The sequence below is a fragment of the Blennius ocellaris genome, assembly GCF_963422515.1.
Source record: "Blennius ocellaris genome assembly, chromosome: 13".
Classification (NCBI taxonomy): Eukaryota; Metazoa; Chordata; class Actinopteri; order Blenniiformes; family Blenniidae; genus Blennius; species Blennius ocellaris.
This window is the reverse complement of record NC_137662.1, coordinates 14,675,328-14,690,078: the sequence shown is the minus strand read 5'-3', so window position 1 is coordinate 14,690,078 and position 14,751 is coordinate 14,675,328. Positions and strand designations below refer to the sequence as shown.

General features: G+C 40.9%; 1 protein-coding gene across 3 annotated transcripts in view; it reads left to right on the top strand.

Annotated features, from left to right (window-relative positions):
• Window positions 1-845: 845 nt before the first annotated feature.
• agpat5 (1-acylglycerol-3-phosphate O-acyltransferase 5 (lysophosphatidic acid acyltransferase, epsilon)) overlaps window positions 846-14,751 on the top strand; it is a 14,407-nt gene continuing 501 nt past the window's right edge. Inside the window, exons 1-10 of one of the 3 annotated variants that reach the window (XM_080507184.1) lie at window positions 846-1,616; window positions 2,028-2,097; window positions 2,179-2,294; window positions 2,395-2,484; window positions 3,477-3,567; window positions 4,935-5,096; window positions 8,572-8,695; window positions 14,263-14,345; window positions 14,439-14,540; window positions 14,624-14,711. In XM_080507184.1, coding sequence (XP_080363310.1) covers window positions 1,398-1,616; window positions 2,028-2,097; window positions 2,179-2,294; window positions 2,395-2,484; window positions 3,477-3,567; window positions 4,935-5,096; window positions 8,572-8,695; window positions 14,263-14,345; window positions 14,439-14,540; window positions 14,624-14,711 — 1,145 coding nt within the window. In that variant the 5' untranslated portion in view covers window positions 846-1,397. Of the gene's footprint in view, window positions 1,617-2,027; window positions 2,098-2,178; window positions 2,295-2,394; window positions 2,485-3,476; window positions 3,568-4,934; window positions 5,097-8,571; window positions 8,696-10,048; window positions 12,423-13,624; window positions 13,677-14,262; window positions 14,346-14,438; window positions 14,541-14,623; window positions 14,712-14,751 lie in introns of those variants that run through there. The other 2 variants (XM_080507182.1, XM_080507183.1) reach the window with 2 other exon arrangements.

Sequence of the window (14,751 nt, the reverse complement as noted above, 5' to 3'; positions counted from 1 at the left end):
CTTGTAGATATTGTATCTATTCACGGTTAAGCCTTGTACTTATAGATACTCATTTATTTAATATGTTCTGTGTTGAGCAATGCTGTAGGGAATCTCATCCTATGATTAAAGGTTCAAGGTTACTTTATTTGTACCCATGGGTAGATTTGTGTTGCATATTTGTAATTACATTTGGCATGCCATGTATATGTTCATCAATAATAGTACCAAGGTATTTATATGTTTGCAATTGCTCTATTTGGCTACCGTTAATTAAAGTGACCTGTCATGACCATATGTTTTGTTTTGGATATGTTCAGTTGAAGGTAGGACTATATATGACTAGAACTAGGTAGGACTATACACATATACAGAGAGAGAGAGAGAGAGAGAGGGGGGGGAGAGGGAGAGAGAGAGAGAGAGAGGGGGGGGGAGAGAGAGAGAGAGAGAGAGAGAGAGAGAGAGAGAGAGAGAGAGAGAGAGAGAGAGAGAGAGAGAGAGAGCATCCGCAAGCACATATTTGATAAAATATGATCATTGGCTCTTTATGAGCCTTGTAATTAATTTGCGTCCCACAACCCAAAATACTATCCAAACACGATACAAAACAACCACAAAGTAACGCTACACTACCACACAGCAATCACGAATGACTTGGAGCTGACTGTGCTTTATGGTTACGCTCTAGCATTTTGTAGGACTAAAAAGACAGTCTGGCCCTTTAATACCGGAACATCGTGTGCTCATAGTATATTCTCACGGATTGGCTTAAGCCCCTGACGTCACCCGGCCAGTCAGAACGCTGCATGTTGGTGGGTGTGATTACGTAGGGAGGCGTGTGTATGTGTGTGTGTGAGTGACATTTGCTGCAGCTAGTTTGTGAACAGCTAGCCGGATAAACATGAAGAACTGGGGATGGAAATAAAGACGAACTCTCCTTTTAGCCACTGACTTGACGTTTTGGATGGACGTTGCCATCTTTACCACACCAGAGGAGGAGACTTGTGTCCGATGTCGTGATGTGTAAAACTTCCTGTCCTGCTGAACACGTTCGGTAGTGGGCTAATGCTCCTTCTCAAACTTCTACTGTAAATCCAGAGTTCGCCTTTCAGCATCGCCGCTCCGACATGCTGGTGGCCGTCAGATAGCTGGGGTCGTTCTTGTATCCGCGTCCTGCAGGATGGAGTCGCCTTGGCACGTTGCGTTTTGCGCACAAGGTTAAAATTAGCTTTAGCCGACTAGCTGTTCACTTTCTTATGCTGACTTGTCAGGACAGGTGTGCAGAGAGCAGGCCAGGTGTGGTCCTGGGCAGATAGTGCGCACTGTGACTTGATCGGTATTATACCGACAGTTGTACTTCAGGGATATATATATGTTTGGTTATTTTTTCTTACTTTAGTTGGTCCAGAGGTTAAACCATGCTGCTGTCTCTAGTTGTGCACACATACTCGCTGCGGTACTGGTTTCCAGCCACCATCATGCTGGGAACAGCCCCGGCTTACGTGCTGTCATGGGGAGTGTGGCGCCTACTTTCTACAGTCTTACCAGCGAGTGTCTACCACAAGTTAGACGACCGGCTGTACTGCATCTACCAGAGCATGGTCCTGTTTTTCTTTGAGAACTACACAGGAGTGGAGGTGAGTCCTCTTTTGTCTGGTTAATGTGATGGGAGTGATGCTGGCAGTGTTGTCCATGGTGGGATTTAGCCATTAATACAATACTTTCTTTATTGGCAATGGCTTTAAGCATGCAACGTCTGTGTCATGCACATCCCATGCAAAATATTGCATTTTTTAATTTTATTTATTGCACTGCAGGGTTCTTAGGGGGTTCAAACTAGTGAAACAAACAAAAGCTTAAAGTTTCAGGCAGGCTGACAAACAAGATCTTGATGAACCAGATGCATGGCAAGAAAATCTGCATTCTTCTGAGGTGTTGTTGCACCTTTTGGTCTTCGAATGCATCAACAACTCGAGACGACATGGAAGGTTTAGTGTGAATGTGTGTAATGTGTGACATTTATAACCGTCTCCTCACGTCATCTGCAGATTGTAATATATGGCGATATACCAAAGAACAAAGAGAATGTGATCTACCTGTCAAATCATCAATGTACAGGTACATCACTTGAATTCACTGCTTTTCGAAGATTTAATCATGAAGTGAAATTAAAACATGTTGTCTGTACTCCCCACTTAGCTGACTGGATCATTGCCGACATGCTCGCCATCAGGCAGAGCGCCATCGGTCATGTCAGGTATGTCCTGAAAGATGGACTCAAGTGGCTTCCGCTTTACGGATGGTATTTCTCTCAGGTAACGTCCCCATGGTCAGCATCAGGATGTCTTATGAAACGACTGAACTTTAATCACATTCATCCAAAGCTCTTTTCGTGATTTGGTGTTTTTCTTTCAGCATGGCGGAGTCTATGTGAAACGAAGTGCCAAGTTTAACGAAAAGGCAATGAGGAAGAAACTCACGATGCAGGCTCAATGTGGCGCACCAGTAAGTGTTCTTTATATCCACCTTGAATGTGCCTCTGTATGTGTATCTCATCTATTGCACAAAATAGAACAACAGATAAGGATTTAAAGATCAAATTGTGATATATTCAAACCTGGAATTTTCTTATGAACATTTCAGATTAAAAAAGAATGTGTAATGATGTATAGCCTCTGTATAAACCAGCAAAGTCAGTATGATTATATCAAGAGCACTTTTTGTGTGCTTCATATATTTCATTGCATTTTTCATTGAGCTTGTCTTATGGATGTTACTTTTTAAAGCCCCCCCCCCCACTATGACGAGTGCTCAAGAATTTATTTTAAATAGTTAATTTTAAGCATTCGATGACATTCCATGCAGGAAAAGTTCAAACACAGTGTGAAATATTGTATTAAAGGGGCTTTTTTTCTTTTCCTAATCTGTCTTAGAATCGGACTGTGAAGGGATTAGTCTGTGTGTGCATTCCACAAACATTGTCCTGGGAAAGCCATGAATGCTCTGGTGTGGATTTTTGTGCTCAAAGAAAACCTGAGAATATTTGATTTTCACAATACCAAAAGATATGAAAATTATTGTTAGTAGTTTGAAAATACTTTTGAAATCAGACGTGACATGTCTGTTCATAGCAGCTTTTTCTAAATCACATTATGAATCTTATGAACTGAAAATGGAAACGTCTATTTGCCCCATTTCTTGTTGACAGGGTTGACAAAAGGTGATTCTTCTCACAAATTGGGCTCATGGGAAATGTTTGACAAGTACAACTTTGAGATATTTGCATTTTTACCTGTGCAGCAGGTTTCCATCACCATACGCTCAGATTTTGTGACAATCAAGGCGAACTCACCAGTTTCCTTCTGTTTCACATTATAAGTCCACCACAGGGTTATTTCACCTCATTTCTTCCTCAACAAGTCCAATGAAACATTCAAGAAATATTTCAAATAAAGCCTGCCAAAGCGTTCACTTCTGATATTTTTTTCTCTCCACAGATGTACCTTGTCATCTTCCCAGAAGGAACTCGGTATAATCCAGAGCTGAAGAATGTTATCGCTGACAGTCAGGCTTTTGCTGTGAAAGAAGGTAGAGCAGGAGAGTGGCCATTTACTGCTGCACTGCTGCATACTAATCAAACACGGCGCTCTTAGTCTGCAAAACAGCTGACTGGGTTTTGTTGTGTGGCCTTTGGTCACATTCTAAGTTTGATCAAAGAGGATCTTTTAAATTGTCCTGAATGTTTACCACAGCCTTCACAAAATTGAAAGCTTTTTGAAACTTTTCGCAATCACCAAATTGTTAGAGCCTCAAAACAAAAACAGCACCAGTGTTAATTCTCTAAACTCAATGATCCACAAAACAAGGTTCTTGGTAGATTTTATCTTTATGGTTTTACCATTACCTTCTGACGGTCAATTTTTAGAAGATTAAAAGTCTTTTTCTCTCCATCTTAAATGTCCCATTTGCTCGGTAGCTTATGCATTTATGTGATGAACAGCAGACTATGTGTTGCACTTGCACCCTTGAAAGAAAATATCATTGAATCTCTGCCAATACCAAGCCACTTTTCTGACTGCCCCTGGGTTGGTAGGAAGGGCCAGGCTGCTGCTTCCGCTGTTTAGTTGAATTGTCTTAATTCTGCAAAATGGCATCATTGAATCCATCAGCAAACAAAAGCTATTGGCAGAAAGGATTTAAAAAAAAAAATGTGAGCGGCAGTACTCGCATCCCCTGCTGAGCGTCCCACAAACGCTGCACAAAAGTACACATTTCCATTTTTCTATGTGGTCTAGCTGTGTGGCAGTAGAAAATGTTCACCCTGCACAAGCTGTTTAGCAAGTCTTGCAGTTGTGCAGCTCACTTCTGAAGAATAAGTGGCCTTGCAATCGGCTGATTAGAGAAACAGAAAATTAACTCAAAGTATTTTTTTTTTTTTTTAAAGTAACACTAAAAGTGTGGCCAAAGAACTTAAAAGGTTTGCGCATTTGTTGCGTCTGCATTCATGACATGATTACCACTGTGCTCAGTGGACAGACTGCATCTATTCTGCAGAGATTAAGCCTATCTCTGGCCCACAGCTTTGAATATCACCTTCCCCCATTAATCCAGAATAAATCGTTGTGGAGAGCAGACATGTGCACATGACATTATCTGCTATTAGTGGGGTATTAGTGGGCAGAGGATGGTTCCACTTCAGCCAAGAACAGCAGACTGTGACTGACCGAAACAAACGCATTCACTCACATTAAAATGCCGCCATGAACTTATTGTATCGGGTTTTTATTTGGAAGTGTTCTGTCAACGCTTTTTGCGGTATTTTGATGGTGGACATTAGAGAGTTGTGAAACGAGTGTGTTTCGAGATGGCAAGATTGCAAGTAACAAAGCTTCCTCGTCTCACACCCAGTGTTACTCACTCAAGGGTAAGAAAATCTGTCGTGTGTTTTTCCACAGGACTTGCTGTTCTCAACCACACCCTCACGCCCAGAATGAAAGCTTCTCACGTAGCCATCGAGACCATGAAGGACCACCTGGATGCCGTGTACGACATCACAGTGGCGTACGAGGGAACATTGGGCTCCACCGGTCAAAGGAAACCGGCACCTTCGATGCCAGGTGAACGTCTCGGCTTTATAAACCAGGGGAGATGTAAACTGACGTCCAAACTCTTCAGTTGAACCCGTTTTTATTAAGTGATGGATCTCTGTACGGCTCATCTCAAGGATCTGCACATGCAATAACATAGAGAGGCTCAAACGAGTTGAAGCAATTAGAGTGCACAAGGTAGACAAATGGTGTAAGCAAATCTAATGTTAGCCTTAAGAACGTGACTATATTTTGCCCCTTTATTTATTCATTTATTTTTATTGCTTTTTGGATCAATATACGGACTGCAACCTTGCATCTGACTGATGTTTGTCAGTGACTGATGGGTCAATTTCTTCTGGATTACTAGATCAATACTCTGGTCTTAAAACATCCCTAGAGTCTAATATGGGATATAAATTCTTCTACATGATCATTTCTTGTAATGTAAAGGAGGAAAAAGCTCACATTTGAATGAGGGTTTGACTTTGCTGGCAGGAAACAAGAGACAATCATGTTCCTAATTGATCAACTGATGGAGTATTCATAGCGGTGCGACAAATTATTATGCCTCATGTTCCTGAAGTACTCGTATAAATACGGTGGCTTAGAAAACATTAGGCACAATAAGATGGCAGGTAGTAAAATGGCTGTCAGTGGTTTAACAAAACACAATCAGGTCCACTTAATTGCTGTAGAAGACATAATTATATTCATCCATTACAGAGAAACAAGTGAGATTTTAACAGGCAGCAGCCCCCGTCTGACTCTTGTTTTTCAATATGTCCATAAGCACGGCCTAACCGTCAACACTCAAACATTGTGTACAGCCTCTCCGGTAATTAATCACGCTGCAAACATCACCTATTAACAGTCATGCCTTCCTGTAAACAGCGTTGCTCCGTGTTTTGGAGTCTTTGATTATTCTGTGTTCCCGGTTGTTTGGATGTAAGAAAAACAACATCCCGTTTGAGTCAGGAATAAACAGCGATGTGTTTCAAGCAAACAGAACAGAGCAGAGAATGGAAAAACATTCCCTCTCGTCACGCACTTCCTGCTCTCATGCGGCGAATGTAAGTTTAGGGATTTCACGGGGAAGTTGCAGGTGACTCCAAACTCTTATGAATGTTTCTTAGCAGTATGAATTGTTCGAATCAGTCCGACTTACTTGGATAGGAAATTGTTCGACCAGAGAGACAAAAAAAAAAAAATCACAATTAATTTAATCAGCAAATCTACAGGGATGTCTTGTCTGATTTGAAAATAGGTGGAGTATCCAAAATGACATATGCCCAGGGAGAACTTGTGAGCCCTGGGCAATGTAATCCCTTCTTGCTGTTGAGCCAGGCTGTTTTCCCTGTGATGGAACATTGCTCACCTCTTTACCACCCCACATTGGAAGTGAATCAATTGAAAGTGTTGAAGCAAATTATGCTGCACAACTACTAAGATCACCCTTCAGGCTAAGCTTCTGCCACGATATCACAGTATACATTTTAAACTCATTTGATTATGGTCTGTAGACAAACCATAATGATTATGTGCGGACTGATGGAGATGACCACCTAATTAAAAAATTTTAAAAACAAGGACCTTGGTATTGTATGTTTTCACCCATTCATTAAGTTGTTTGACTGTAATGTGACAGGTCCTTTCTCGTTGTTGAAACATTTGTACTTCTGATTGTTGGTTTATGCTCCAGTGATGCAGAACGTGTACATTTATCATTTTTACTTCTTGGTTCTGCAGGCTGCAGGGTAGTTTGTTGGGTTTTTTTTGGAGGTTATTTTTATATTCGGGGTGTTCTCTTGACTTGCAGGTCAAAAATAGTGAGAGAAAACAATGTATTGAGGAACTGAAAACTTGTTTGTTTTCATGAAGTGTCTGTCTCGTGTATGGGTTTACCGGCATCCAAAAAGGCTGCTGTGTCGTCTGCTGGGTAAAAAAAGGCCTCCTGACACCGTGACACCAGCCTGCTGTTGAAAGCGCTCCTCCATGTGGTGATGAGGACAGCTGGTGTTCTCCATGTCTATTACTTCCTCCAGCGTTCATTATCCCCTCTCTCTTTAGAAACACACAAATCCTAAATAGAGTTCACCTATCAGGCACATTTTGTCCAAATGTCATCATTCACACACCAAAGGCGGCGGCCGCCAGTCAAGGTGCTCGACGTCCATTGTGCATTTAAACACCATCAGAGCCACAGCATGGGACCCGTAATGGCAAACGACCTCGGGAGCCATAGTGGCGACCCGTCTTACACAAGGACACAGCGTGAAGAGTTTCTTGAGAAATGTAGGATTCACACATGTGACCTGATTCCCCATTCCTCGTGCTGAAAACCTCTCATGTGAGTGATGATCTCTCGTAACCTGTGATCTCTCGTATGCTGTGTATCAATGGCTGTTTTCCGCTCAGATTTTTGGCTCCCTTCGTAGCGTGTGTTGATTTCCTTTGCTGTTCCAGGTTTTGTCTGTATTTTCTGTTGTCGTTTTTTTTAAAGTGTGTTTTGGAACATTGTTCCACTCCAGTGTGGACGAGCTGCAGTGGACGTTCTGCTCTATGAAATGTTTGAAGAGTCTCCTCATGTCACCGTGCCAAACTCAGAAACGTGAAAACAGACACTTTACTCCCCGCATGTTTTGAGGAAGGAACTCGAGCAACACTTCCCGCCACCTTGTTTCAGAGCCACTTCAGCTTTTTCACATGTATATTTGTTGCGGTAGTATAACATGTTTTTGCGTGTCAGTTCTCTTGAGCCTCCATCTCTCACATTGTGTGTGTGTGTGTGTGTGTGTGTGTGTGTGTGTGTGTGTGTGTGTGTGTGTGTGTGTGTGTGTGTGTGTGTGTGTGTGTGTGTGTGTGTGTGTGTGTGTGTGTGTGTGTGTGTGTGTGTGTGTGTGTGTGTGTGTGTGTGTGTGTGTGTGTGTGTGTGTGTGTGTGTGTGTGTGTGTGTGTGTGGGTGGGTCATTTAAAGTCTGTGCAGCAGCCGATGGAGGTGCTCCTTCCAACAGTGAGGCAATCTCTTGCTGCCGACTTCGATCAGGTTTCCTCTTTTGGCCCGAAGCGCTACATTTCCTGATAATAGTACATGTTATGGAAACGGGAAGTTGAAGGTCTCCAGGGATACAGGAGTAGCCTTGAGTGTTCACACTTGGTTGCATTTTTATGCCTGACCTTCTCAGACACTCTGGTTGTCCCTCCTCACTCACCACCCTGACAGTTTAATTTGTACTTGACATGAAACACTCCAGACTGTTTCACCTCTTCGTTGTATTTATTACGTTGTATTATGACACCATGTCTGTCTGTCTCTTATATTGGTTACATATCCAGTCCTTTGTTCGGAATCGTTTCCTACTCTTCTACTATCTTGCGTGTTGAATTTCCTGCTTCACAGTATCTCGACGTCATCGTCGCCCAGTGTAGAGCTGGACGTGCCGTTTTGCTGAAAGGCGCCTATTATTCTTTAAGTCTTTCATTTGTTTTTGTTTGTTTGTGACAGAATTCCTCTGCAAAGAATGTCCCCGCATCCACATCCACTTCGACCGTGTGGACATCAAGGAAATTCCTACAGAGCCAATGTTTTTCCGCAGGTGGCTGCACGATCGGTTTGAAATGAAGGACCGGTGAGCATGTGCATTTTTGAACTTTGTATCGTGCAGAAAAATACACCGTTGTGCCATGAATCAATATTTGACCTGCACTCGATGATCTTTCTTAAAATAGCACCTTTTAGACATTAACAGCAGCAGAAACTGCTCGACTGAACTGAAGTAAAGGACATGTTGTATATCCCCAAAAGCCTCCGTTTCAAAATGTCACTCCAATAGTAAAGTTAGTGCTTCACATGCAAGAATTTGAAGAATTTTGACATCTGATAAATTATATTTGGAAAATACAGTAGAACTAGGAAAAAAAAAAATATTATCAATTGAGGCTAGCCTCATTTTCTGCAGCAGGTTATTCCAGAGCAATGAGGCTCGGAGAGAAAAGTATTTTAGACTTTCAGACCATGTTTTGGCTCATGTCGGGTAAAAAAAAACTCTTGAATGATGAATGAAAGTTTTAAAAGTACATGAAAGAAAAAGTAAAACATGAGAAGTGCCATGCAAACTGAACCTGAATTGATAAATAAGAATGTGCCATCTGTCTTCAGCACAGGTGTGCATGTTGCCTTCTGTGCATTAGATCATCATACAGGACAGATTCTATATTTTTTTAACTTTTTTCCTGAAGATCTGATCATGTGCAGTTCCTGGAACAAAGCGCAATGAAAAACACCCAGCATGAGCCTCCCACGCTGGAAACGTCTCGTTTCCACATCAGGAAGCGTGTAACTAAATACATTCAGTTATTGAACATGGGCAGAAACCACCTGGTGTTTTGCTTTCTTTCCTTTTTTTTTTCTTTTTTTTTATAACCTGACCGAGTTCATCTCAACAAGAACTTACTTTCTTATAAAATAATCAGTAACAAGTTTGTCACGCATGTATTCATTTATAACGGTTTCTTTGTGAATGTTTTGTGTAATAAAAAAAAAAAAAAAGATGTCCCTTTTTTTAATGCAGCAGCTTCGCTAATGTGACTATTTCAGGCTGTTTCTGGCAACAACAAAAAAAAACAACTATTGGCAAAACTAAAGCCATTTCAGTTCTTAGATTTGGCCTTTGGAAAGCTCTAAACTGGTGTTTTTTTAATTTTTGGCCACAACAGTTCTTAAACTATTTGATCAAGAAATGATGGACAGATGGATTATAAACATCCAAGATGCTGCACTAAAATCAATTTTCATTGGAGATGTGTCAAAATACGGTGTCGTCAGATGGGAGCGTACATGGATGTCTTGAAGTGATGTTGCTTTGACAAGTTCGAGATAGAAGATAGTAAAGCATTGATCTTTGCATTGACGGTAGCAGCTCCGATGTCATTTCTGTACCATGTTGAATATTTTTTGGATCCCCCCCCCTGTCTTTTTAAAGGCTGCTGACTGATTTCTACGAGTCGCAGGATTCAGACAAAATATGCAAGTTTCCCGGGGAGGGCAAGCCCTCGCCACTGACGCTCTGGAAAACCCTCCCCTCTGTGATGATCCTGGGGGGGCTGACACTGCCGATGCTGCTGACGGAGAGCGGCAGGAGACTGTACGTACGAACCTGGGTGTGCGGGACGCTGCTGGGCTGGCTGTGGGTGAACACTTTCCCTTAACGCGCGGCGCAGAAGCTGCCACTCTGGAGACGCGCGAACGACACGGGCGAGAGGTTGCCATTTCCCCCTGTATCGCAGCGACAACACGCGGCGTGTTCCAGGTACAGATAACGGGGCTCCGAGGTTTGTCTGTCCCTCTGTCGACCGGAGATACTGCGAAACATCAAGCGACATTTTGTGCTACGTCTTCCCTCCCCCAGCCGAAAATAATGACTAAACTCGACTGTTTGTCAAGAACTGTTAGATTTTTCAAATTTTACTTGATCTCTTTATTGAAGTTAAAATGACAAATGGCTCTTAAAATAATTCCCCCCCTCATCATCAAATCTAGTGAAATTAGTACATTTGCATGGTCATTTTTCTCCCCCCCCATCAGACATTGCCCATTAAAAAAAAAAAGCAAACAAAAAAAATAACTTTTTGAGAGGAAGGTATGCTCAGTAGCCTAAAAACAACATTCACATTCATGGTATGTACCTGACTCAGTACACATGCCTACAGATGGATCAATAAGTGCACTGACTCATTGAGATCGGTTGTGGAGATGTTTTTATGCCAAGTTGCATTATCAGGAAGATTATGCACTTTTCTCATGTAAAGTGATGTTTTTACATCGGTCGAATAACGCAAGTAGCATGGGAACCTGTAAACCTAAATGACACCAGCTGCACTGTTTACCATCAATTTTCATACCGTTCTTTGTTTTATACTGACAGTGAATGTAGCTGTAAAAAAACAAACAAACATAAAACCATGCACACGCATTCTTTGTGGGAGAGTTCTTGACTAATGTAAATGTCCTTGCAAAGGATGGTGTGTTGTCCGTTTTTCAGCACAGTTTTTGTCACTGATGATCATCCCGAGCTCACAATGGAGCAGTCTGTGTTTAAAAATGTTCTCCCCATGCAAATTGTTAGTTTTACTTTAAAATGTCAGTCAATGCCAAACCTGTTGTGTTCACCTTGATGTTTTATTCATTCTGGGTTTTTTTTTTTTTCCCTCAATGAAGGGGGACCTATTGTGCTCTTTATCAGCACTTTCTTTTTCCTATATTGTGGGACCAGTTTAAATTGGGGATTTACATTTCACATTGTTGGAGCTGTTTTAGCTTCTCTCTCTTTGAGGCCAACTTTTTGATTGGATCCAGTCCTGATTGGACATCATCTGTAAAACAAGTGATACAGGTAATTTGACACCAGCCTCATTGGCCTGTGGCGACTGCTTCATCTAAAGCAGATGAAGAGATTACAAGCAGACTCGAAGTTTACTTAACCGTGCTTGTAACATCATCAATTGACACTTTTGCTGTTTAAGATCAATAGCCAACATTGTAAGAAATGATATCCATAAAAAGCATCATAAGTCCCTTTTAAGCAATACTTTGTCCTTCGCCAGTCCTGTTGACAGCAAAAAAAATTATTTTTGTGTCTTTCTGTGTCAAAAATATATTTTTTCTTTTTCTTTATAATGGGTTCACAAGTTTTTTATGCATTTATTTTAAAGAGGTTACTGTTCACGTGGAAGTATTTACCTAACAACAAGCTGACAAAAGCCATGTTTAACGATGTATCACAGGTTCCTGCACACTCAAAGCCATTTGTATTATAAACATCACTGTATTGTGAAATGCACTGTTTGTCCATTGTTGTTTACCATCATATTTTCCACAAGTCACTTTACATGTGTGCTTTTTTTGTTTTTGCTGTTCAGAGTTTGTCCGACATCCGTTTCTCTAGATGGTACAGTAATCTAATGGTTTTTTTTTTTTTTTTTTGTACATGTCACTCCAATACCTCACTTTTGAGTAATCCCTCCTTAAATGACCCGTGTCCGCCATTTTATAGTCAATTTTACCCTGACAAGATCAGGATGTAACTCATCAGGAAACGCTGTAGACAGTATTTAAATGCCAACTGTTTTTGGAAATGCGTGCCTTCTCTTTGGAGGTCCTCAGCTGTCTCACGGAGGGCCACAGTGGCCCTTGTTCAGCAGGCGACTGCATGGAGACGCTCTGCTGTGGCTGCTGCTCACTGCAGCATACGGCCACAATGTCTACAGCTCATAGTGGCTTATTTTGCTCAAAGAATACCTTGTTTTACACTTTATAAGGAGTATTATAAAACAATAAAACCTTTAATGTGTGGAAATAAAGTGTGAAATAAAGAGTGAAATAAAGCTGTTTTCTTTGGGGAGAGTTGTGCTATCGTTTTTGTATCTGGAATACATGATCTACATATGACAGCCTCAGTGCTTTGTGATATGTGGCAATATTAAGAAAAGCAGGCTTCTAAAAAAAAAATATGCAATCATAGCTGAATTGTTGTGGCTGATAATAAAAAAAAAAAAAAACTTGCTGCTTTATCTTCAATTCTCTGAGATGGAATTGTGCTTTAAGTTTTGAAATTTGGAATATTCACAATTGATTTTTTTTTTATTGTATATTATAGGTGTGTCATATATGGAGGGCCAACATCAAGAGTCCCTTTTATCAGATTTGTTCTGGCTCTGTCCTTCAATACCCTTACTGTCCAGCAGGGGTCACCATTATGTTATCCATGAGCCACCTTCAATCTCGATTTCCATTCAATCACATAAAATAAAGGTTTGGAGACTCTTGCTAAACAGTGTATGCCATGACAAATAGAACAATGGGCAGCTTCAGGTGCAGCCCCTCAATAGTGGTTTTACAGTTTTATTCGAAGAAAAATGTTTATGCAAATTTTTTTTTTTTTAAAGAATGTTGCATGGGGTTGAGTGTCATGTGGTTTATCTTGATTTTCAAAAAAAAAAATCCCGGAAATGGTTAAATCTCTGAGGTTGTGTTTTTGGAAACCGCTTTGTCAAATCATTGTTCTGCTGTTTATCACATTGTAGTTCCTTTCTTTAGTGCACTTAATGGTAGGATACAGCTCCATGTGCAGATGAGATTTCGTTAAACCTTATTGCATTGACATTGTGTTGAAAATACGAGTTTTACTTGGTTACTTGTGGCCATGTGAATACATTTTTGCTCAAGATACAGAATGAGAGAAAATCCCTCAAGCGCTTTTAGATTGCGTGACAATTTTGAAAAAGGCAACATGAGGGCAAACTAAACTAAAACCAAATGCCCTTACTCAAAACGCAACTTGAGTCCAAATGTAACTACAGACAATTCCACATGATAATAAAATAAATTTGTCGTGCACGGACGTTGTGCACAAAACAGCATTGATATCAATGTTTTGTCATTTTGATTGAACATGTTTATAGTTTTACACTCCGACTTTCTAGATTACCGCTGAACACATCTCGAGGCATGCGCAGTTGGGTTTGTGGGCAGGAACCAGGAAGTGCATGTCTCTTTGGGCAGAAAACAACGTTTGTACTCGTAACTGACGCCGCAGCTGCTCAATCAACTAGGTTTGTAATGTCCAACGAGACAAACATGATCATGACTCTGGAGTCGGTGTTTGCTATGTTCGAAATTTACCTGCGGGGCTGAATATCCTGTAAATGTATTTTTCTCGCCTCCTTCTGTAGCTCGTTTTATATTGTGATCGTGAAGGTCTCACAGCGACATCCAGTGGAGCGCTCGTTTAGATAAACACAAGATTTACTTTGCTGTCAACTTAAAAAGGATTTCCTGGACTTAGAATCTGTTTATTCATGTATCAAGAATCCAAAAAATCTCTTTAGGCAGGAGCTGTTTTGAGGCAAATACTCATTCTGAATTACTTTATATAAGAAAGCAGTTAGGCCATAAAATGATGTCATGGTCAAATAAAGCTATTCAAAATAACGGCCTAGAAATTAAAACCAAACAAGTATAATAGCCAATGAAAGCATAGCAGTTGAATGTATACATTTGAGACGTTAGAAGAAAAAAGTACAATGAATCAAGTTTCTTCAGAAATACACAACTGGGGTATTTTGTTTTGGGTAGTCTAATCACAAGCTCGGCTCTCTTCGCTCAGCATTGATACCCTTCTTTTTATTCCCGTCACAGTCTGGCGATGGCAGTGGACTGGATTGGATTCGGCTATGCCGCAGCCATTGTATTTGGAGGATTTATGGGATACAAAAAAAAAGGTGATGCTACATCGAATGGCCTGCATTATTTTCTTTCAATCAAAAAGACTATTTTCAACATTTTGCTCTCATTTTCTCTAACTGTTCTTACAGGCAGTGTGATGTCCCTGATGGCCGGTTTAGTCTTTGGTGGCTTATCTGCTTATGGCGCCTTTAACATCTCCAACAATCCAAAGGATATCAAGATATCATTAAGTCAGTATGACTAAGTGTATTTTAATTCCCTGTAGTTTTCAGCTTTCAAGTAACTTTTCAGGTGTTTTTTTTTCTGTTTTCAGTTGCCTCAGGCGTCTTGGCAGTCGTCATGGGGATGAGATACAAGACATCTGGGAAGTTGATGCCTGCAGGCATTATGTCAGGACTGAGGTTAGAATCTAACTCGCTCAAAGTGCATGAAGAGCTGATC